The sequence below is a fragment of the Psammomys obesus genome, unplaced genomic scaffold (assembly GCF_907164565.1).
Source record: "Psammomys obesus unplaced genomic scaffold, mPsaObe1.curated_primary_1811, whole genome shotgun sequence".
In the NCBI taxonomy this organism is placed as follows: Eukaryota; Metazoa; Chordata; class Mammalia; order Rodentia; family Muridae; genus Psammomys; species Psammomys obesus.
In genome coordinates, this window is record NW_026592118.1 from 22,000,065 (window position 1) to 22,026,134 (window position 26,070).

Sequence of the window (26,070 nt, forward strand, 5' to 3'; positions counted from 1 at the left end):
GCAAACAGGATATACATCAGAAGTAGTAGATGACAAGGAACAGGACAGGGGTCTTCCACAGGGGCCTCTGAGGGGCTCTACCCACCAGAGTATAGAAGGAGATACTGAGACTCATGGCCAAAGTTTGGGCAGAGTGCAGGAAACCTTATGGAAGACGAGTGAGATAGAAAGACCTAGAGGGGAAAGGAACTCTACCAGGAGAACAACAGAGCCCCAAACCCTGGGCCCAGAGGATTCTGCAGAGAGTAATACTTCAAACAAGGACCATGCATGGTGAGGACCTAGACCCCCTGCTCAGATGAAGCCTATAGGCTGCTCAGTTTCCATGTGGGTTCCCTAGTAAGGTGGGCAGGAGCTGTCTCTGACATGAACTCAATGGCCAGCTCTTTGATCACCACCCTCTGGGGGGGTGCAGCCTTGCTAGAATACAGAGGAAGATGATGCAGCCAGCCCGATGAGATGTGATAGGCTAAAGTCAAATAGAAGGGAAGATCCTCCCCTATCAGTGGGCTAGTGAAGGTGCATAGGGGAAGAAGAGGGAGGGTGGGTGGGGCTGGGAGGAGACGAGTGAGAGGGCCACAGAGGGAATACAAAGTGAGTGAATAAATAAATAAATAAATACTAATAATTAAGATTTGCTAGCAGAATGCTGTCGTTTATCGGCGGAATTCCTATGCAGGAATATGCCCACTTAACTAGTATTTAAAAGTATGAATAAACACAGTAACAACAGTGCTACATTCTAAAAATTTACTTTCATTTGTAAAGTAGATGACAAGAAAGTGCTAAAGCCCTTCCCTAGTCTTCTCACACAGTTAAAATCTCTTATTTTGTATGAATCCAAACAGTGTTTTTTTTTTTATTTTATTTTTTTCTTATCAGTTACATTTTATTAACTCTGTATCCCAGCTGTATCCCACTCCCTCATTCCCTCCCAGTCCCTCCCTCATCTCCACCGTGCCCCTTTCCAAGTCCACTGATGGGGGGACCTCCTCCCCATTCATCTGATCCTGTTTTATCAGGTATCTTCAGGACTGGCTGCAAAGTCCTCCTCTTTGTCCTAGCAGGACTGCTCCTCCCTTGGGGGGTGGGGAGGCCAAAGAGCCAGTCATTGAGTTCCTCTTAGAAATAGTCCTTGTTCCCCTCACTATGGGAAACCAATTGGTTACTGAGCTACCACAGGCTACATCTGAGCTGAGGTTCTAGGTTATATCCATACATGGTCCTTGGTTGCATGTCAGTCTCAGAAAAGACCCTGTGCCCAGATATATTTGGTTCTTGTGGAGCTCCTATCCTTTCCCCATCAGACTAACTCCCCTTCTTTCTTATGATTTCCTGTACTCTGCAAAAGGCCAAACAGTGTTTGTTATATTTAAAATATTTAAGAGAGATTCATAAAACAATATATTTTATTTGTTCGTTAGAACAAATATATTATAAGAGGCAGTTAGAGTGCAATAACTGAACAGTTGTTCAGCTCCTCATTGGTTCATTCATCTTTCAGAAGATGATAATCAAAACCCAAGCCAATAAATCATTCATTTCTATGCACATTGTTCCAAAGTGACTTTAATATTTTACATTGGACTTCAATATTTTACATTATCCTGGTAGTCTACTACAAGATTTCCATTTTATTTTTTACCATGTGTTATGCAACATGATAATTCAAGGTTCGCTTTCCCCTCCAAATATAATATTTTTATTAATTGTGTAGGGATTTTACACAATATACCCAGTCATATTTGCTTCTAATCTTCCCAGGTCCACCTTCCAACCCTTGAGCCCCTCCCCCCATATCACCAAGTCCAATTTGTGTTGTTCAAAAGATACTCACTGGAGCACCTTCAAACTCCCAGCAGTCAGCCTTCCATACCCCTAAGAAGCCATTAACTGTGAAGAGCTACCCTTCAGCATCTTTATCACATTTTTTAAAAAATCTCATGTGCATTGGTGTTTTTCTTACATGTATGTCTGTGTGAGGGTATTGGTCTTGTGGCGCTCAAGTAACATGTAGATGTGAGCTGATATGTGGGTGCTGAGAATTGAACCTGGGTCCTCTAGAAGAGCAGCCAATGCTCTTAATCACTGAGCCATCCCTCCAGCCCCTTTGTCACAATTTTTAAGGACCCCTTCAATAGCTTCACGTTTGGAATGTTTTTTTATTTTTTGGGGGGGGGAATCGAAGGGTTGTTAAAGAAGCCTTCAATGCTCGCATTCTCAGATGAGTCTGTAGGTACAGGTGTCACTGCAAAAGAAACTTCCTTTCCCATAGCTTTCGGTGGCAGCATGGATCAAGGACATCAAAATGGCATCTTTTAATCAGATCAAATGACAATCATACTTACTAGGTTTTAAATGTAAGGAAATCCATACATTAATTTTTCTCTTTGAAAGATGCATTGATAAGCATTTTCTACTTTGTGGAGGAAACTTGAAAAACAATCTGAACACAAATTTAATGTAGTAAAGTTATGTCAACATGTATTATCTCACCAAGTCACCTTAGCAGAGTGTATGCTGGTGCTCCTGGGTGTCTAGTTAAATTGAGATTACTCAGGAAGGCACTGTTCAGTTATAATAGTATGCATGTTATGAAGGGAGCTGCCCTTCTATGATCACCCAGTTAGTTTTATAACATGTAAAGACATTTCCTTTAAAGTTCATGAACATTTCTATATAATACAAACAGACCTACCTGATGTGACATACATTAAAAAAATTAGTGTTTACTGACAAAGAAGAGTCTAGGAGAAAAAAAATATGAAAAGAGTCACCATCTATATCTCAGGCTTCAAAGATGGAAAGTAGATGTACTGGTAAGGGCTAATAAAAGCTGAGGGTTTTTTTTTTTTGTTTTTGTTTTTGTTTTTAGTGTTTTTTTGTTTTGTTTTTTTTTTTTTTGCTTTAGACATTTTGAATTATGGAACTAAAGGAGAAGCCTTACTTATGGCATGTTTCAATTCCAAATGAGTAAGCAACTATTTTGATGGAAATATAGTATTTTGGTATCTGTATAAACTTACGGTTTTGAATGAAAACCTTTAATAAGTGGAAATGTTCAATATACTCATTAATAATACACTTCTTCATATAGATGCGAGGTATCTTTCTCTTTTCTTGTTCTATATAGTAGTTATTGGATGATAATTTAACTCACTTAACTCAAGTCAAATACAATTAAATAAACTTCAATGAAATTGCCATTAGGATATAACTACTTTAAGGAAAAAAAATGACCTAAAAAATGAGTTTGCACCTAGTAGATGGTAAAAATTCAAAAGAAATACATAGATGAACCATGGTTTCGGTTTGAGAGGAATGTGCAGAAGGGTATACAGGGACCAATGGCTAAACTATGTGCTCCTGTGCAGCAATAATTTGAACAACTCCATGAACCTATTGTATGAGCTTGATGATAAAAATGTCACTCTCTTTTGAAATGTTGAGAAGCACCTACCCTGGAAATAAAAATTCCTTTAAGAATATCAGCTGTAGTAGAAAATCTGTTTAGATTTGACACAAGTTTGTCTTGAAAAAGTTTAAACTTTTCTGGATTAAGCTATGAACAACATTAACAGAACATTAAGAAATAGGCTACACAAGAAACATAGATTTAAAAGGTTTTTCCTGCTGTCTAATGCTTCAATGAGGCTTACAAAGAGAAAAGGAGGCGAACTAAAACTGCATGTTAGGATGGCTTGAACACAGTTTGTGAATTTTTGCTTAGATTCTATATAAATAAACATTGTCTCTATACATGTTATGTTAAGATTAAAAGAAATAAAATACATTTTAGTTCAATGAGAATAAAAGTGACAATTTAATATAATGGTTTGTGGTTAACACATGTAAGATGAACCTTAGACTCTGACTTTTATTTCTGATTTTTATATATTTTTAAATATACATTCTTGCCCTTAACCCATGTGTGCTTGCCTGACATGGAGCATTGCTTGGCTATGAATTACTCCACTGGAGAGACCTTGAATAAATATGGATTTTATGTTTGAAGGGTGTTTTTATAGTAGCCGCACTGCTAACGAGCAAGACTAAGGTGGCCATCAAGGCCACATTTTTCAACACTGCAGGTGGGTGAACAAAATGGAAATTGTAATTTGAACTGAGTTACTGCACATCAGGCTTAAAGAATGAAACTAGCATCTTTCTGCTACTCTTCTGTGGAACTCATACTTCTAGTTGAAGCATGGTGATTGAATTACAGAAAATATTCTGGCAGAAAGAGTTTTTTGAGTGGTTATAGAGACATTGTCTATTGGCATGGCTCCCACTGAGAAGAGACAAATGAATTCGGTATTAAAGTGGTTCAGACAGGAACTGGATGAAACAAACAAATGGAAGGAAAAGAACAAACAAGAAAACACAAGAAGCAGAGACCCACTGCTTAGATTTTTTTTTATCTGATTGTATTTTATTTTTATCCTTTAGAAGACTGTTTTCTAATGAGAGACAGAAAGGGAGTGGATCCCTATGGGAAAAGGGCTGTGGGGAGAAACTGGGAAGAGGAGAGGGAGGGGAAACTGTAATCAGGATATCTGAGAGAAAAAAGTTATTTTTCCATAAAAGGAAAAAGAGAAAAAAAGGAAGCTAACTAAGGCATGTACAGAAGAAGTAAAAGTATATGCCAGGGTTGATGATGTGACCCACAAAGACAATCATTGAAACTCAGAAATTATTACAGCATTTTTACTTAAAGCAGTGAGGTTTCTGTATCTGTTTGTTTGTTTGTTTGTTTGTTTGTTTGTTTGGTTGGTTGATTTTTTTAGGTAATAAACACCACACTCTATTCATTTGGAATACTTCTCTGGGAAAAAAGTAGTAGTTTTTATTCCTTCCTTCCTTAGTTGTATGTCTTCTACCCAGGGGTGTTTCTGTTTCTTCTTCTAGGAAAATCTAATGGATAGTTCAAGTTGTAGTTTACAGGCTGTCTACTCTCTGAAACCCTCCAGATCTCTCCTCAAGCTTTAATCCCCCACCCCCACCTCATTTCAAAATAACAGCATTTCTGTTCGGATCTTAAAATTGGCACTTAGCAAATCGCAACCTGGTTCCTCTCAGCACTGACTTGCTGAGCTCTATTTTTACCTGGCATCATACAAGGCAGCAGAGGGAAAACCAACTGGACACAAATCCTGCTAGCTGTGGTGACGCATGTCTGTAACTGGAGCACCCAGAAGGTGGAGTCAGGCTGATCCAGTTCAAGATCATCCTCTCGGCTACATAGTGAATTCAAGGGCAGCCTGAGCTCCAAGACACCACGTCACAAACATAGCAAAGCCCTTTCCTTCAAGGAGCTTTCAGTTATATGTGCGTAGCAGGTAAATCACACCACGGTGGTAAGTGCACTAGGCAAAGCGTAAGCAGTGCACGGTTTTAAGGGGGCTTTATGGCTGTGGTCCAAGGCTAGCTGTAAGAGAAAATGCCTTCTCACATGTGGCAATGACAACTTGCGCTGTGAAAGTAGGGCCACGCCTCTTCTCAGCATCACAACCCCTCACAAGTTCACAGTCATGACCTGTCCACAAGATGTGAACAGGGAGAAGTCTAGTTTTAGGGGACAAAGTGTCTCAAAGATATTCTTTGTTTCCATTTTAGTAGTTTGGTTGTTTCTTTGACGTGGTGGTGCATTAGTTAGCCCTGGTGGGCTTCCAAGTCCCCATCCTCTTGCCTTCTCCTCTTTTTTGAGATTACAGGACAGTGCTGTCCCATCTGGCTCCCAATATCTTAACTTAAAATCATCCCACTTTGGTTTGGTTTTATTTGTGCCTGGGTCTGTGCCATTGAGCGTTTGACATGAACAAGTAAGATTTTTCTTTGGTTAGGTTGATCAGGATAGTTGACCAGTTATAAGAAAACCCATTTCTGCATCAACCTTCTCTTTTTGATTTTGGGTTTGTCTTTAACTGTTAATGTACAAATGTGTGATTCCTTAATTAACTAGTATAGGGAAGTTTTAAAAATAAAACAAAATAATAGGATTTGCTTACTTTTGAAAATAATGGTTTTTTTTTTCCTTAAGGAGAGAGATACTGCAAACATTAACATTGACCTTAAATAATTATTACCAAGTTAAAATGAAAAGCATGGATTCTTTGGCATTCGACTAGTCTATAGCTATCTTGTTTTTACATGATAGTGTTAAGTCATGTTTGTCAAATGTGTCTTTGAAGCCAAAAGCCCTGAAAGGCTTTCAGTAAATCAAAATTGCATTTAAAAAAGCAACCCCTAAGAGAAAGGCTTGAAAACATTACACTAATAAATCCACATAGACACAATGCTTTCCCAAGAGCTTCAGGACAGGCTTGCCCTATGCCTGTTGTCTGGCATCTGTAATGATCTGCAATTATGACTTTCATCCCCGTGTTTTCTTTCCAGGTATGACATAAAGAGAACAGTGTTTAACTTAAAGGGCACAGAAATTCACATCATCACTATAAATATAGTATACAGTTTACACATTACTACAATGAAGACATCTGTTAGCTAATTACGTGGCTCCCTGACTCTGGTTCTCGAAAGTTTCGAGGCTTACGTTCCTCAATACCATATGCTACAGGGAACAGTAAAGACATCTGAATTCAGATATTTTGAAGAAATGTATATTTAGCAACTGAATACATGCTAAAAAGGAATAATTTACAGCAGCAATACCATTACATTTTCTCTCCAGTTTTCTAGATGCCATCTGAAATGCAATGATAAGTACAGATATGGAACATTTACGACCTGGCAAAAAGCATGCTCATGGTGGGGCACACACTCTCTGCCCTCAAGTAGTACATAAGCCACCTTGTCACCTGTATGGGGAATCTTGCACTCAAGGATGACGCCGAACACAGCGAAATGGAACATTTATAGAAGCTTGTATTTTACAATGTTCTTCCTAACCTTTTCAAACTTATTCACACCTCTTTGCCTAACGTGTAGGTAGCAAAAATATTGAACACATAGCATTATAAATCACTAAATCATACATAAAAGAAGCAGTAACTGTGCATCTGCATGCATTGATACTCTACAATTGCTATCAGTGGGGCCTGATCTTTCCATTGTGATGTGTCTTTTCTTTTCATTTTGAAAGTATCTTAAGACTGCTGTGGTACTTTGCTTAAAGTCACATGCATTTCTTGGGCAGGTCTCACCTCTGATGATGCATGCATATGCCAAAGTCCATCTAAATTAATTAGTAAATGGGACATTCATTCCTTTTCGTGCAAACTGCCCTCTCTTAATATACACTGGCAGCTGATGACTGTCACGAGATTTATTTATTTGCAAGTTACATCAATAACTTTCTTTGAAAACTTAGATGTGATGATTGACCAAGACATGTCAATATATTTGTTTGTTTGTAACACTTTTAATCATAACCTAAATGTTTTTTTTTTTCTATTGCTATTTCATAGTGCTAAACAAAATGCATTCAGATTTTGGAAGGCATCCATGAAGTTATCATACAATCTTCATTCATTTAGGTCTTTTATTGTTAAGTGCTAGAAAAAAAATGGGAGAGTTCTGCAATTGCAAATGAACTTGTTTCAGCTGCAAATTTAGAATGAAACACACCATCAAATTTTTGGACAGTTTAGACCCTATGAAAATGAGAGGATGGCTTATTTGGAGCACACATCTTTCTTTGACTTAATATTTCTGACACTACTCTCTGTTCAGAAGTTTGATCTTCAAATAATTCATCAACTCAGCTTGCCTTTGAGGATGTACTTCCAAAAACAACACCAGGGTAGTAAAGGAGCCTAAAATTGGATGTAGAAAAATCTTAGGCTATTGAAAGATGTATCAACAAATTGTTTATTTAAATAATAATTAAAACTGAAACAGAAGCTTCCATCTGTGACATATTTCAGTAGAGAGGGAACAACAATTTTGTGTAGTTAAGGTGAGAAATGAATGCTGAGTTAATTAGAATCCTGAGACAACTAGAGTTAAAATATCAATGACACTTCATTAATTAGCAAGAAGATGCATCCTTTGCATTTCTGTGCATGATGGAAGACCTAAGGAGGGGTTCTTGAAGTGTTTGAGTGTAGTGCCAATGAAATGTTTTATAATGCGGAAAGTCTTAACCGTTTTTTAACTCAGTGATTCTCAGGAAATCATCTTCAACCAACAAATGAGGTATTTTCTGAATTATTTTGTGTTATACTTTGCTCATTAAACAAAGAGATTTGCATTTCCTAAATGAGGTGTGTGATCTGAAAACGGTTTATCAATTCACTCTCATTGAGATGAAAACATTGAAGTTCTTTATGCAAATAATTAAATTTTATAGGGTGGAGACAAATTTAGCTGATCCAGAAAGAAATGGTTTAGAAATGTGTCATTTTGTTGGTAAACCACGTTCTGAATGTCACTGATCTCTCTCTCTCTTTCAGAAATCACATGAATGATAGCAGAATCCCTAAAGGAATGTGGAATCAGGAGAGTCCCATGTCTTAGTGATCATGCAAAATATTCAAGCACAGAATGAAGAGACATTTTATTAATACTATGTTAAGACAATGTTATTTTCATGAGGTACACAGTTCTTTTATTTATTTATTTATTTATTTATTTATTTTTCTTCTTGATCCTTCAGAATGCATCTAATGAATGTTCTCTTTTGTGCTGTCTTAAATTTTTGGTTGGCTAAAAGCATTATGCAAGTCAGAGTTAACTTAGATAATACCTTTAAAAGTAGGGGTGATACTTTCTGTTTGACTTCCTCAAAGGGAAAAACATAACTCATATCTTGGAGTCAATAATTAACAGTTAACGATGAGTAATGTAACTAAAGTAATATACTAACTCTTACAGAACTGAAAAAAAATGTGAAAAAAAGCAGCACACAGTTGGAATTTTAAAACAAATTATATAGCATAACTGCAAGACAAAAACCTACTCTAGCTTAGAAAACAGCTACCTTTTACTGCATATTTGTCATTGTACATTTAAATTATAGTTTTAATAAAATACATCTTTAGATCAAAGCTGAAAGAAGACGTCAGTAGTAGATCAGTGTGTTCCATTGCTCTTCTGGATGATGGGTGGTTCCTGTTTTTACATTTCCACAGACTATTTCACTCAGTTTCATTTTCCTTATTTAACTCCTCTGGTACATACAAACACTAGCTCTGGTAGACAAAACATCCTTGAATCCAATCACGTTTTGGAATATTCGTCTGCGTACTAAATCCATGCAGTTCATTTTCAACCCTCGCTTCAGTAAAATGGCTTTGCTGATGCAGTTTTTCTCCTTTCAATGGCAATACGGCAAGTGACTTTTTTTTTTTTTTAATTTCTCAGGCAAAGAAGAAAGCAAAAGAACCCTCAGAAGAAACAGTAAGTCCACTGGCTTGAGTATCTACGCTGGTTCACCTGAGATCTCTGTCAGGTGTTGATAATCTGAAGAAAGCCTTTTGGGAAAGTTCCTCATGGACTTAATTTAAATCGGTGGAACCCAGTTGAACTTCCCATCATTGTAAACATCCGCACAGTGCCGTGAAAATGTTCATGTGTATTGCATTTTTTTTCCAGTTATTATCTAAGCAAGTTTGTACTTGTTTGAGGTTTTGGGAGACAGCGCGGCTCAGACACTTCTGGGTGCCCTCTCAAATTCGTGGGTCCTCCGGTTTCTACCTTTCTTGCTCTCCTGCATGTGCTTCCACTTGTTGCTGTTCCCTTGAGAGTGCCCTGGCCTCTGCCGGCGGTGCTTTCGGTCCCTTTTCCACACTTGTTCACAGAACTCATCCATCGTGTTTAGGTTGGGGTGGTTGAGGAGCTGCATGAAGTCTCTGTACCAGACCTTCTGGCTGGGTGTCATGCTGTTGGACACTTCTTTGGTCTTAGAGCCGTCTCCGTCATCATCCTTATGAAGCAGCTCTTCCAAATGTTCGGTGTCGATGACTTCCAGGGTCACCTTGAGAAGGGTTTGCATGAATCCGTGCTCTACAGCGTGACACAGGTAATTGCCTGAATCCTTCTTTTGCAGACTTCGGAGCAGGAGCCCTTGTTCTGTCCTGATGATGTGATCACCCACTCTGACCTAGCAAGGAAAAGGCAGGGTAAGGCATGCAGATTTAATAGAAATGCAAGATCTGCCACTCTTGTTTAGAAGAAATTTGATGTTTTTTGAGGTAGGGTTATAGAATTTAACATTTTTAAGTTAAAATTAAAAAAAAAGCATATGCTGGGGAAAGACCTACAGAGTCTGTCAATTGCTTTCAGATCCATTTAAAAATTGCCACAATACCACTGTTTTTATATAGAATGTCTTACAATCATTTAAAATACTCAGGATAGCCAAAGAAAAATATACACTTGAATTAGAAAGCAAGTGTAAAAATATGACACAAAGTCAATATTAGGTAATGAAATAGAAACTAGAAGAATGTAAATCTAGAAAACAATGTATTAAAATAAATTCATAATATGATTTGTAAAGAACAAAACGAAATATTACCGTTTGAGCAAACAAAAAATATTAAATCATATATTTTAGGTTTAGTGAATTATTTATCAGTTCACAAAGTCCTGAACGCGACATAATATGAGGATACACTCTGAAATATATCCAGTCTCACTTTTTCTTTAAGTAGGGTTTGTAATAGGAAACTCAGAAAGCATAACCCAGCAATATGTAAAACAAGTTTACATTTTTTTCTAGTATAAATTCCACAGTTTAAAACTCCTTGATATGTCAGAAAAAAATCTTAACAGGTTGTTTTTCTTTTGTATTCATATTGCATTTGTCAAATTATCTGTACATAACACATTTTATAAAATTTACAAGTGAATGAAACATTCTGGTTACCTTTGTTTAATACTTATAAATAGTTTTTAAAAACTTGGAGCTGCCTGTGTGATTTTCTTCTCTATGTAAGTTGTTACCAGTGTAGGGGGAATTGTATCTATTGAGACACTCTTTCTGGGGCTGTTTTAATAGATAATACCAAAAGTGATGTTAGGATTCAATTTCTTCATACTCAATCAAATGCTCAATTCTATCCCAACTTCTCATTTGTGGAAGAAGAAAGGTACAGCAGAATTCAGTAGCAAACCCTAAAAATACTAGGGAAACTTGATTTTTTTTAAAAAGCACACAGTGCTTTATAACTAACGATGGCAAGAAATAATGACTATAAAATATATGCCCAAAGTATATATTTTGGGCAGGAATGTTTACCAACTTACATTTGTTTCTCATGTGTAGCCTGCTATAGAACCAGCCCATGCTGAGTTCTTGTCTAAATAGCTATTGTTTGGTTCAGTAGTGTGTTGGAGTAATCGGTATTTTTCCTTCCTCTAAGTCCACAGTACTGGTGTGCCAACAGACATATCGGCTGTAAATAATTCAGACAACTGAAATACTGTACCTCTTCTTTTCGATCTTCATTTCTCTTCTGAAACTGCCAATATACCAATGCTCTCTGGGACTTTGGACTGCATTCCAAGAACGTGCTACTATTTTCTACTCCATAGATGATTCTCTCTTCAAGGCTGTGCCCATGGTGATTATCTAGCCAATACGAGAAAATGTTAGTAACTTCAGTTTTCTAAAATATTTATTTGGAAATTCAGAAGATAAATTGTTGCCTACTTAGGAGCCAAATTCACATTGATTAAAGATAGAAAAGATTAAAACTCAAGGTTTTCAGAGTGCAAATAATTGCCTCAATGGATTAGTCATTTTGTTTTGGGTTTTATATGCAGAGATTCAACTACAAGCAAGTAACATCACATGGACAGATCTGCTCATGTCACCATAATCTTGCATCTTTATACTTTGCTGCCCTGATACATGGAGCCAGTTTGTTACCTCTTTTTCTAGCAGAAAGGTTCCCAGACTGAACTTTTGGAAAAAGAAGTGATTTCTGAGAAGTTAGATTGTCTCTTTTATTTGGCTTTCATCTGTGAAATTAAATTTACCTACCAATATTTATCTAGCAATTTCACAGAAGGTGGAATTCAGGATGTTTCTACTCCCCACGAATAACCCCTAAATAAGTCACAAGTTTGTCCTGAAGACCAACTGGTGTGAAATGTTTGGGATGGCTCAGGAGAAACTCACGTAATTACAATGCAATATGGTTTCAATTGTCCTTATTTTAAAATGACATACCCTTTGTTATTTTCCAGAGTTAGGCTATGGACCATGGCAAGAACACATAATAAAATGCAGCAATACAAAAATCTGTTTCCTGATTAAGTTTCTATTATTTTACCCTTTATGTAACCTCCTTCAATGTGGTAACTGAAACACAGCTCAGATCAAAAGTATGACACAGAGAGGCTAGGTAAAACTCAGCGAGAGAACAAAACTCTGTATTATCTTGTGTAATCCTGTTTCCATTATGACATCCTGGACAATCTGGAACTCATTAAATTAATTTAGAAAATAATAAATATATTTTCACATGCACAGAGAGCTGACAGTGTAGACAGATGAAAATTTTCTGCTCTCTCCTTCAAATGCAGCCTGGAGTTTAATTTTAAAAATGTTTCCCCTCCTCTTCGCCATCACTTTGACAGTTTTACTCTTGTCTTAATCAACTTAGTACTTTTGTCTGTCATAAGCAATACGATTTGCTTATGCTAGGTTAAAAGCCTTTGAAAACTACTTCTATTCCAGTCTCTGCTGTAGCCTCTGCTTTCCACTGCCCAACTCTCGACATACTGCAGACTTCTACCACACCACCAGTCTACATGCCTTAGCCTCTTCATGACCTCCTTATAAATCAGGGAAGAACTCTTATGAAACCGGGACATATCTGTCTGTTCTTGGTAAATATCAATAGCCCGAAAATAGTAAAGATGCAATTTACAGTGAAAAGAAATGGCAACAATGAACTGATTCTATGTCAAATTATTTGGCTTCTTCACATGTGTATGTATATGTGAACGTTAAGTTCTATAATGACTGTGACAGTCTTCTCCCTCTACATGTCTCAGTGATGTTCTCTTAGACATCTGTTCCTTGGATAGAGGAGAACTGCTATGAGCAGCAGAACCTGCGGGATGTGAGTTTCACAACCTGCTTTGAATAATGAGAATGTTTTGCCATGGAACTCCATAGTGTTTATATCAAATATATTTTTGTTAATAATTCTACAGTGTAAACTTGCTTGATCGAGAAATCCTTGAACAGCTGGGAAGATATTGTTCATTGTATCTCAGTGCTTAAATTACAACCTATGTGACATCGCAGCAGCAGAAAAATCCCACTAAATTTTTCTGTATAGTCATGTCCTCTAGGCCAAATCCTCTTATGTTGGAATCTATAATGAGGAAGGATTTATCAGTAGAACTCTAGAATTTGTTTTTGCTAACACATCTCTAAGAAGACTAATATGACTCGAATAACAGAAGAGTTCTTTTTTATAAGCGGATAGTCTATGGATTGGAGAGATGGCCATCAGTTAAGAGCCCTTGCTACTCCTGCAGAAGACCCCAGGTTTGGCATCCAAATAGCAGCTAAAAACTGACTGAACTGGGTGATCTCAGGTTGTGTTCTAGCCTCTTTGGGTACTACACATATGTACATGCAGACAAAATACTCATGTGCATAAAATAAAAAACAAAATAGGTCTAATAGCATTAAAACACAACATACAAAATTCTTAAAGAACTCATCAAAATAATCTCTTGTATCCTGTCTGATCACCATGGAATAAAGCTGGACTTCAACAACAACAGAAACAGCAAAAAGCCTACACACACATGGAAACTGAACAACTTGTTACTAAATGACAGCTGGGTCAGGGAAGAAATAAAGAAAGAAATTAAAGTCTTCCTAGAACTCAATGAAAATGAAGACACAACATACCCAAACTTGTGGGACACAATGAAAGCAGTGCTAAGAGGAAAGTTTATAGCACTAAGTGTCCTCAAGAAGAAATTTGAGACAGCTCATTCAAGCAACTTAATGGCCCACTTAAAAACCCTAGAAAAAGAAGAAGCAGACACACCAAAAAGGAGTAGACGGCTGGAAATAATCAAACTCAGGGCTGAAATTAATCAATTAGAAACAAATAAAACAATTCAAAGAATCAATGAAACCAAGAGCTGGTTCTTTGAGAAAATCAACAAGATCGACAAACCCTTAGCCAAGCTAACTAAAAGGCAGAGAGACACCACCCAAATCAACAAAATCAGAAATGAAAAGGGGGACATAACTACAGACACTGAGGAAATCCAAACAATCATTAGGACTTACTTCAAAAGTCTATACTCAACAAAATTTGAAAATTTAAATGAAATGGACAATTTTCTTGATCGATTTGACTCACCAAAGCTGAATCAGGACCAGGTAAATCAATTAAATAGTCCTATATCCCCCAAAGAAATAGAAGCAGTCATCAAAAGTCTCCCATCCAAAAAAAGCCCAGGACCAGATGGCTTCAGCGCAGAATTCTACCAGACCTTCAAAGAAGAGCTAACTCCAATTCTCTTCAAACTATTCCACAAAATAGAAACAGAAGAAACATTACCAAACTCATTCTATGAAGCCACAGTCACCTTGGTACCTAAACCTCACAAAGACTCAACAAAGAAAGAGAATTTCAGGCCAATCTCCCTTATGAACATTGATGCAAAAATACTTAACAAAATATTTGCAAACCGAATCCAAGAACACATCAAAGATATTATCCACTATGACCAAGTAGGCTTCATCCCAGGTATGCAGGGGTGGTTCAATATACGGAAATCCATCAATGTGATCCACCATATTAACAAACTGAAAGAAAAAAAAAACACATGATAATCTCCCTAGATGCTGAAAAAGCATTTGACAAAATCCAACATCCATTCATGTTTAAAGTACTGGAGAGATCAGGGATACAAGGCACATATCTAAACATAGTAAAGGCGATATACAGCAAGCCTATAGCCAACATCAAACTGAACGGAGAGAAACTTAAAGGAATCCCACTGAAATCAGGAACAAGACAAGGCTGCCCACTCTCTCCATATCTCTTCAACATAGTGCTGGAAGTCCTTGCTAGAGCAATAAGACAGTTGAAGGAGATCAAGGGAATACAGATGGGAAAGGAAGAAGTCAAATTATCACTATTTGCAGATGATATGATAGTATACATGAGTGACCCCAAAAACTCTACCAGGGAACTCCTACAGCTGATAAACACCTTCAGCAAAGTGGCCAGATACAAAATTAACTCAAAAAAATCAGTAGCACTCCTGTATACAAAAGACAAAAGGGCTGAGAAAGAAATTAGAGAAACAACACCATTCACAATAGCCACAAATGACATAAAGTACCTTGGTGTAACCCTAACCAAGCAAGTCAAAGACTTGTATGAAAAAAATTTCAAGTCTCTGAAGAAAGAATTAGAGGAAGATATGAGAAGATGGAAAGATCTCCCATGCTCATGGCTTGGCAGGATTAACATAGTAAAAATGGCCGTCTTACCAAAAGCAAACTACAGATTTAATGCAATTCCCATCAAATTGCCAACACAATTCTTTACAGACCTGGAAAGAAAAATTCTCAACTTTGTATGGAATAACAAGAAACTGAGAATTGCTAAAACAATCCTCTACAATAAAAGATCTTCTGGAGGTATCTCCATCCCTGATCTCAAGCTATACTATAGAGCAACAGTTATAAAAACTGCATGGTACTGGCATAGAAACAGAATGGTGGATCAATGGAATCGAACAGAAGACCCAGAAATAAACCCACACACTTACGGACACCTGATTTTTGACAAAGATGCCAAAACCATACAATGGAAAAAAGATAGCATCTTCAACAAATGGTGCTGGTCCAACTGGATGTCTACATGTAGAAAAATGAAAATAGATCCATACTTATCACCCTGCACAAAACTGAAGTCCAAGTGGATCAAAGATCTCAACATAAAACCAGACACATTAAATCGGCTAGAAAAAAAAGTGGGGAATACCCTCGAACTCATTGGTACAGGAGAAAACTTCCTGAACAGAACACCAACAGCACAGGCTCTAAGAGCAACAATCAATAAATGGGACCTCATGAAATTGAAAAGCTTCTGTAAAGCAAAGGACACCGTCATTAAAACAAAGCGACTGCCTACAGATTGGGAAAGAATCATCACCAACCCTTTATCTGACAGAGGACTCATATCCAATATATATAAAGAACTAAACAGGCTGAAAAGCAACAAACCAAGTAATCCACTTAAAAAATGGGGAACAGAGCTAAAGAGAGAATTCTCTGTAGAGGAATATCGAATGGCAGAGAAGCACTTAAAGAAATGCTCAACCTCATTAGCCATTAGGGAAATGCAAATCAAAACAACCCTGAGATTTCACCTTACACCCATCAGAATGGCCAAGATGAAAAACTCAAGGGACAACACATGCTGGAGAGGTTGTGGAGAAAGGGGAACCCTTCTCCACTGCTGGTGGGAATGTAAACTTGTACAACCACTCTGGAAATCAATCTGGCACTTTCTCAGACAACTAGGAATAGCGCTTCCTCAAGATCCAGCCATACCACTCCTAGGCATATACCCAAAAGAGGCGCAAGTACACAAAAAGGACATTTGCTCAACCATGTTTGTAGCAGCTTTATTTGTAATAGCCAGAAGCTGGAAACAACCCAGATGCCCCTCAACTGAAGAATAGATGCAGAAACTGTGGTACATCTATACAATGGAGTATTTCTCAGCAATGAAAAATAAAGAAATCATGAAATTTGCAGGTAAATGGTGGGACCTGGAAAGGATCATCCTGAGTGAGTTGTCCCAGAAGCAAAAAGACATGCATGGTATATACTCACTCATATAAACATACAACATAGAATAAACCCACTATATCTGTACATCTAAACAAACTAAGCAAAAGAGAGGACCCTAACTAAAATGTTCAATCCCCATCCTGAAAGGCAAAGAGGATGGACATCAGAAGAAAAAGAAAATAGGAAACAACCTCAGAACCTGCTACAGAGGGCCTCTGAAAGCCAGAAGAAAAGAGGAAACAACCTTGAAACCTGCCACAGAGGGCCTCTGAAAGCCTCTGCAGTATAGACTGTCAAAGCAGATGCTGAGCCTGATGGCCAACTGATGGGCAGAATGAATGGAATTTTATGTAAGAAGTGGGAAATAGTAAGAGCTGGAGGGGACGGGAACTCCACAAGGAGAGCAACAGAACAAGATAATTTGGACACAGGGAACTTCCCAGAGACTCATACTCCAACCAAGGACTATTTGTGGAGATTACCTGGAACCCTTGCACAGGTGTAGCCCATGGCAGTTCAGTGTCCAAGTGGGTTACATAGTAATGGGAAGAGGGACTGCCTCTGACATAATCTGATTGGCCTGCTCTTTGATCACCTCCCCGTGAGGGGGGAGCAGCCTTACCAGGCCACGTTAGAGGACAATGCAGCCAATTTTGATGAGAACTGATAGACTAAGATCAGAAAGGAGAGGAGAACCTCCCCTATCAGTGGACTTGGGGAGTGGCATGCATGCAGAAAGGGGAGGGAGGGTGGGATCGGGAGGGGAGGAGGGAGGGGTTTATGGGGGGATACAAAATGAATAAAGTGTAATTAATAAAAAAAAACCAGAATATTCCATTTGATAGCATTTAATCCAAAAAAAAAATCACTATCTGAACTGTTTTTGCAATTAACCCCAATAGTCCCAATAGTGCTGGGAAACCAATTCAGTTAGTCTTTTCCAGTAATATCAAAACTTCCTCAAGTAGCAAGAAAAAAATAATCATCATAATAACAGATAGTTCCTTATATTTATAAAAGCAGCTCATCTGGTTCTTTCATAGTTAAGTCTCACAAAACTATGTACCTTTTAACAGGTACTCATATTGCTTTTAGTTCAACTTAGTAATGTGTAATGATTCTCTTTAAGAAGCATATTAAGAGTCAGGCCTTTAGTACCTAAGTGTCAAAACAGCACTTGGTTACATTGGTTCTTGGCCTTGGAGCCTTTTGTTAGTTTGTTTTTATAACTATTGTTGCCAATACCTTAAGGCCTCTTTGTCTATTGAATTGACCATTTCTTTCTCCCCTTTCTCCAAACAGAGTGAAGCATCTAGCTAGTAACCAGTGAAAGCAAACTTCCTGCCTCGATAACCATCAATCACAATCAGCATGCAAGATGCCCTATTGCATTTCTTTGGTTACAGATTCTCCTATTTTGTGTTGTTAGCTTGATTCTGCTGCATCAGCCAGAAATGCAAAGTCTAAATCTCCATTGTGTTCAGGCGTTTTTGTTAAGCTCCCTGGAAGAGGATCTGTATACCATTACAAACTTCTCATTTGGTACTAGAACTTTCATGTGTGGCCTCAGGCTAACACCACTACTCTTCGAAAGTCAGATGCTATGATGTTGTCATATTTATATTTATTTCAGCTTATGCTTTATAGATGTTGCATAAACATTCTAAACATGATGATTAGGAGGCAATAAAACATGCATTATATGTTTTGACTTTTCTTCATCAACCACCTGCAAAAATGTTGGAAAGCACAGAAAACACTGAAGATGCAATCGACTGCTTCACCCTCTCGCTCATCCCCTCATTGTTTTCAACCTTCTTTTTAAAATTGTTTTATTAATTATTTATTACAATTTATTCACTTTGTGTCCTGGCTGTGGCCCTTCCCTCGTCTCCTCCCAATCCTTCTCTCCCTCCCTCTTCTCTACCTATGTCCCTCTGATGGGGGAGGTTCTCCTCCCCTTCTATCTGACCCTAACCTACCAGGTCTCATCAGGACTGGCTGATTATCTTCCTCTGTAGCCTGCCAAGGCTGCACCCCTAGGAGGAGGTGATCAAAGAGCCTGCCATGGAGTTCATGCCATCCTTTTTTCTCTCAGAAAATGCATATGCAGGAGAGATGTTCTTTCCATCGATATCTTCTCACAGTACTAGATATTTTGATCACTATCTGTTTTCAAACATACTATTAATTTGTAACAGCAGCACATGGTGCTTTCATTGAACACTCTGAGAAGTCTTATAGAGCTGAGGTCATAGTTACTGCCATTGAGTGAAACTCTTCACTGAAGACATGCTGTTTTTCACTAAAAGTTTCCTAAAGGATATAAAGTTTTACATATTTCAGATAATAATCTGAAATTTTACTCTGGATCAAGCAGCTGACCTGAGAGCAGCTGTCCTACAATACACACAGTTGATGGATAATTTATTTTATCAATGGGGATGGGGAATCCAGGGGATAATGAGGAAGGCAAGAGCAATACTCCATGGCGTTGCTTATTGTATTTACGCCACAACATTCTGAGTGTGGAGCCTGCTGTGTTGCAGTGTTTTCTGTGTGCTTGCTTTTGGAAAATGTAATTACCTGCTTTAGGAATTACTGATATTCTTTTACAACAACTGGCTAGTAAAAATGAACTCTCTGACCCTACTGCATTCTCCACTTTCTTAGAGAACACCACGAGGCAAATGTATAATGTGCTCACATCTCAGTGAACGTGTTGTCATTCATTACATAATGGCTTTTGTTCTTTGAGTGTACCCGTTTCTCTTCCTTGACATTTTTTTCTTTACCTTATTTTTGCTTTAGTAAAAAAATAAAAAAAAAGTGAATAGAATCTATCTTGAATGCGTTATAAAGATTTAGAGCACTTATAGAATTTGTAAAGTTATAATTTTTAAGTGTTTTTTAAAAAATATATCTTGGGGACCCAGTGATGCAGCTTCTGTGAGATGAATTGTTATTCATCTAACATGCAGTGAAGCATCAGCTCTGGGACCAGCCACAAACCTGAGTTACTCTGTAGCTCAGGCTGGCAGAAAACTCACAGTCCTTCCTTCTGCCTCAGGACTCCCCAAATGTTGGGGGTTTAGCCATGTACTATTACACTTACTATAACTCCGAGGTTAACTAAGGAAAATGTTTAAATATATCCTTGTCATCTATTAAAAATGAAAGGGAAGAGGACCTCCCCTATCAGTGGACTTGGAGAGGGGCATGAGAGGAGATGAGGGAGGAAGAGTGGGCTTGGGAGGGAATGAGGAAGGGGGCTACAGTTGGGATACAAAGTGAATAAACTATAATTAATATAAAAAAATAAAAAATTAATTAAAAATGCCGTGATTTTATAACTATACAACTAGTAGTCACCTAACACAACAGGTCCTATTTTGCTAATAGAACCTCATATAGAAACTGCTTATGATGAGACCTAATAGGCTAGGGTCAGAAGGAAGGGGAGGAGGACCTCTCCTATCAGTGGACTTGGGGAGTGGCATGGGAGGATATGAGGGAGGGAAGGTAGGATGGGGAGCGGGCTGGGATACAAAATGAATAAACTGTAATTTACTAAAAAATAAATTAATTTTAAAAAGAAACAAAGCAACACTTTCACAATCTAAATTTCTCTGTTACAAAGAGAAATTGTTACAAAGTTACAAAACTTTACAAAAATGAATCACTACAAAACTGTCCATTCAGCATTGTAGCCAGTCCTGAAGATACCTGATAAGCTAGGGTCAGATGGAAGGGGAGGAGGACCTTCCCTAGAAGTGGTCTTGGAAAGGGACAGGGAGGAGAGGAGGGAGGGAGGGTGGGATTGGGAGGGAATGAGGGAGAGGGCTATGGCTGGGATACAAAGTAAATAATCTGTGATTAATATTAAAAAAATAAAAATTAATATTAAAAAAAAACTTGTCCATCCAGGCAGCTTGCTGTGCTATCACAAGGATCCAGAGTTAAAATCTAGCACCATGCCTAGGTTTTTAGCAGGGTTTCTTTCCAGTCTTTGTATGTATGCAAGAGCTACACCCTTTACGCATCCGATACACTTTTGAAAGAGGTACTATTTGTCACATGTATCTATGATTCACATATAGATACATATCCTTTCTTTAAAAAAAAAATTTAAAGTAATTTTCTTTTCTTTCTTTCTTTCCTTTTCTTTTTTTCTTTTTTTTTTTTTTTTAGAGCCATAGTTTCTCTGTGTAGTCTTGTGTGTTCTGAACTCCCTTTGTAGGCCAAGTTGTCCTCAAACTCACAGAGATCCATCTGCCTCTGGGATTACAGGCACATGCCACTGTGCCCGACTAAAATTTTCAATTATTTGTCAGTGAAGAGGATTACAATTCCATCATCACTGTTTTCTTTTCAAATTTATTTTAATTTCAAAAAAGCAGAGGTATCTCTTAGAAAGGACATTCAACATTCTTAATGTAATCCTATTGCCTTCAATGTGTTCAGCATTACATATATGTTTATAAAGTATTGATGCCACCATATAGCAGTCACTTTTCAGCCTCTTTTTGGGTTGAGAGGGAGCAGTTTAAACTTCAAATTGTAGAGAACTTGGTAGTTGTTTCTCTTCTACTTACACTTTTGTGACTTTTTTTTTTTAAGAGAGACACATAGTAAAAACAAAAAATCAAATACCCATGGGGGAAAAACAACGCAGTAGAAGTAGTAATTAGACAGTACTATTTAGATATTAGATGTTAGATATTAGATAGTAGTAATTAGATATTACTTTCTGTGCACAGTAATAGTTAAACACAGTTGCCAGTGATACTAAAGTAATGGCTGCTGCAATAGTTTAAATTGTTCAAATACCTGTGTTAAGAGTCCATGCTAAGACAATATCAGGTGTCTCTATTATTAGTCCTGCTCTCCTCTAAGCATTAAAGAATTAAAGAAAACACCTCAGCTTTGATGCATCCTAGACCTGTCCCACTCTTCGTGATATGGTCATATTATTTATAATTATTTTTAAATTCGTCCTATCTCCTACTTACTGTGTCTACCATAATCTTAGCCGAAAGGCAATCATGACATCTTACCATATATTTGCTGAGTGACAAACCTAAATAAACCCACTGAATTTAAAAGCTGAAATCTTATATAATTTTGACTCCCACAGGCACAGACTATAAGCTTAATCAATATAAGAGAGAATAAAATTACAGTCCTACTGTGACAGACTATTTCATTAAAGTGTTGTTTAGATGGAATATTTTAACTTTAATAACTCTCAAATAATATATTCATGAGGTAGTAGAAGCATATATGTATAATCAAGGACATTCCACATCCAAATATCGTAATATGAAATAATAAGAGGATATAGGGATTTAAGAAGTCATAGAAATAGTTTTATCTTCATCATAGAAGTCTTGTTAGCAATGGCTTATGGAAAATATACACTTCCAAAAAGAAAGCTATCTAATTACAAAACACTTTAAAATATGTTTTACACTAAAACCTTTTGTCATAAAACTACCATAGACAATAAGGATATAGTTATTAAACCGAATAATAAATTCTCCTGGGTTCAACGATCTAAATAGTTAGGCTAAAATAATTGAAAGCAACTAAATACTAAAATTATTTAAAAAGCACCAGTGTGTTTGGATAATGCAACATTTCAATATGCTGCAGCTGCTAATGACAAGAAATAATGTTTTTGAGGAAGCAATATTCAATTAATCATTTCCTCTTTTAGTGGGATAATTTATGGAAATGAAATGAGACTAATAAAGCAGAAAGAATGGGAGGAAAGAAAGAAGTTAAATAAATTGCTTCCTTTTGTAACAACAGAAAGTCATGATATCCATCATTTGGCCAGAAATATCATGTTGCTTAAGGCCTTATTTAGCATTTGATTCTCTTCCAATGGTACAGAAACAGAAGGAATCACATTTCAGCTTCCTATTTATTTCATTCTCCATTTTAACCCCATAAGCATCTCCCAAAATTGAAATGTGAACAATGTAACAATCTTGGAAAATATAATGTCAGATAGTAGACAGATGGATGAGGTTGGGAGCCACATACCCATTCCTTCTTTGATTTGTGGTATTAGATTTTGATGTTTTTGTCCCTTATTAAAAACTGAAATTTTTATAGGCAATAAATATAAAAAATAAAACACAAGTCAAAGGAGAGGCAGACAGACACAAAGTAATTGAACTAGCCATGAAAATTGCTTAAGAAATATAGTTTCTAGGCTGTATCAGACAAATCAAATCTAGTTGTTTTACCACATTACATTTGTAATATTTTTCATTTATATTCCCTGTGAATGGTCAAGCCACCAAAAGGAAACGTACTCCATAAATCTGGTGAAACAGTAGCAATGTGTTCTTAAGCATAAACGATCATTAGGTTTCTCTTACTGATATATAGATAACTATTAGAAATATATTTTATCAGCAAAAATATTTCAAGTATTTGAAAAACATCTTAGTTGCCATCAATTACAATTACATGATGAGGGGCTATATGTCATGGGATAATAGAAAACTGCAAATTAAAATGGAGTAAAAGTAGCCTTTACATTTGAATATTTAAATGGTTAACAAGCAACTAATCTTGTCTATATTTTGGGGCAGTTGAAAGATCTGAAGTGTATCTGGGCAAGGTGGTGAATGCTTTTAATCACAGCACTCAGGGAGGCCGAGGCAGCAAGTCTTTCTGAGTCTGAGGCCAGCCTGCTCTACAAAGTGAGCCCAGGACAGCCAAGGCTACACAGAGAAACCTTGTCTCGAAAACCCCAAAAGAACAATATCTAAAATATATAGTATGTGGAAGGAATCACACTTGTTTATTAATAGAATGTCTATGACTTGCTCCTCAATGTTCATGATGGTGGTTGCAGCCATCAGTCTCTGTAAACGCTGTAGACAATCTCTCGTGTGGGCTTGTGCATGAAAGCATATGTATTTTTATTCAATCGATAAAGCCATTTTAGATTATAAACTTCATTTTAGGCCCGAAATCAAGAAGTGTTTTTGCTTCTGGGAAGTGCTTATCAGCTAGGATATAGCAATTCGAATTTTAAAATTCAGGTGGTTTTCAATATTTCTCGTATCTATGTATCTATTTTGGATTGGTTTTAGAATGTGCTTGTCAGCATATGGACAGTGAGAGGGACAAGCAGACAGATAGGCTAGGAAATTTTAGCTGTATCTTTTTACAGTTGTTATTTTATTGGACAAAGTGACTTTCTAGTCACTAACACACTAGCGTATCTGTTTTTTAGAAAATTTATTATGAAATAATGATGAAATCAATGGGTTATAAAATGTTACACAAGACTTGAAATAAATGGCAAAAGCTTTCAGTGAGGTACCAATATGCATGTTTACTGTAATACTATGAGTCAATGTGCAACATCTGGTATATTTTATTTTCATGATTTTATAGTGAACGCATTACCCAAGAAAGCAAAATAATCTATATGCCAGAGCAAGATTGCCATAGGAACAATTGCTTATAAAAAAAGAGGAAACATAGAATTTAATCTTTCATTTACTGTCCCCAAGCGATTTGATGGGAAGATAGGAAACAATCATTTGCAAAGGCAGAAACCTCCCATAAACAATAATGAAAATACCATCTTGCAGTATAATGATATTTGATTTTTATAACGTTTGGAATAAAAAAATGCAGACATCTTAGAATCCCTCTTTGTAATAATTAAATTTAAGTGCACAAATAGTTTATCTTGGATAAGATGAAGATTTTTGTAAGGGAAATAATAAATGAAAATCTGGCAAAACTCATGTATGTTCAGTCAATATACTTGATTGTTTGCCTAAGACAACATCAGAGGAGAACTGTTGTTAATTGATTACTCCAGCGAAAGAAGTTTCAAAGGTCTTTGTAAGAGCCATAGCAGGCAATACCATATGACTTGCTTCTATGCTGTACACTCATCACAAACAAAACATTCTGATGATAGCTTGTGTCTTACTTTTGATTTTAAGCAGGGTTGAAGTGCTTTAATCCCAAAGGAATTCCTTATCTTTCTTCCCCCATGCCAGACTCTACTAACCTGACAGATGGTGGATTAAATTCTCTGCCTGAAGTAATGGGTCTACCTACCTGGTTTGCACTCAAGACTTTAAACCTCCATTAGTGCAACTTTATAAATCAAAGATTTTTTTCCTTTTCTTCCACCTATGATTATGACTGACGTTGGCATTTTCTTTTCATTGCTTACCTCATTTACACAGGAGTTTATTTTTCCATTGAACATTTATTGATGATATTTTTCTGTGAGATTGAATCTGGAATCCTGCACTAGATTGCCATTTATTTCTTAGGAGCACATGAAGCATTAGGACATTTAATCTTCAGTGTTACCTCACAAGTGGTTTCTCAAAATTTATGGAACTTGAGGCTTTAAAGGGATGACATCAGTGCCTAGACCAAATCTCAAGGCTCTTCTTTGGCTTAAATGCTCATATTCATATTTGGAATTTGGTAAAGATCATAAAATCATGGCTACAAAATACTAAATTTATGTTTTTCTAGACCATAAAGACAGTACTGCCAAAGAGCCTTTATGAAATTTGGGCACGATTTGGATGTCAATCAAGACATAGATTGAGATGAACTAGCTGAGGAGATAATTTAGAAGATTGACTTCTGTGGAGATTTTTACTGTGGGACATTAAAAAGGAATGGCATGTATGCAGAAAAGCCAAGAAAACTATCGGAAAGTAAAACTGAATGGTGACACTAAATTATAAGATAGGGCATAAAGGATATCCATCATCCAGAAATATAAGAGGGTGATATGCTTTTTAAAATGTAGCTTTTTGTTTTCTGGACACATAAAACATAAATTGTGTTATGATTCATTTGGGCTGTTTAAGGCGGGGGGAGACAGTGGAGAGGTAATTTACTCAACCAGTCATTTTCTTAAATGTGAAGTCTGACAAGCTCTAGTTTCAAGCATGCACTCTCTTTTGAGGGTAAGGAGTGGATTGGAGACAACCTGAATCCTACTCTAGCATCCTGCCTGGTATGTGCTTAGAAAGAAAGATTTTCCCGCACACATGTACTATTAGGGTTTGATACTAAGGTTTTGGGCGAATGGTCATGGTGATAGAGAAGACTGTTTTGGGATCAAGGGCAGTGAAGTGGATTTTCCTGTCTCACCTAGCACAGTTCAGCCCACTGCTGCTTTGCCCAGAGGAAAATCCAGTGAGGGAGTGTTGAAGGTTTCATCAGAAGAGTAACATCTTCCACCGTAATTTTGAGTCATTTTATATATAGTCATTTTATTAAAATCTCAGGATATGTAA

General features: G+C 37.0%; 1 protein-coding gene across 1 annotated transcript in view; it reads right to left on the reverse strand.

Annotated features, from left to right (window-relative positions):
• Nucleotides 1-9,010: 9,010 nt before the first annotated feature.
• Nucleotides 9,011-26,070, reverse strand: part of Sema3a (semaphorin 3A) — a 175,792-nt gene continuing 158,732 nt past the window's right edge. Inside the window, exons 16-17 of the mRNA XM_055612906.1 lie at nucleotides 11,394-11,536; nucleotides 9,011-10,063 (exon numbers count right to left, since the gene is read on the reverse strand). Coding sequence (XP_055468881.1) covers nucleotides 9,608-10,063; nucleotides 11,394-11,536 — 599 coding nt within the window. The 3' untranslated portion in view covers nucleotides 9,011-9,607. The remainder of the gene's footprint in view (nucleotides 10,064-11,393; nucleotides 11,537-26,070) is intronic.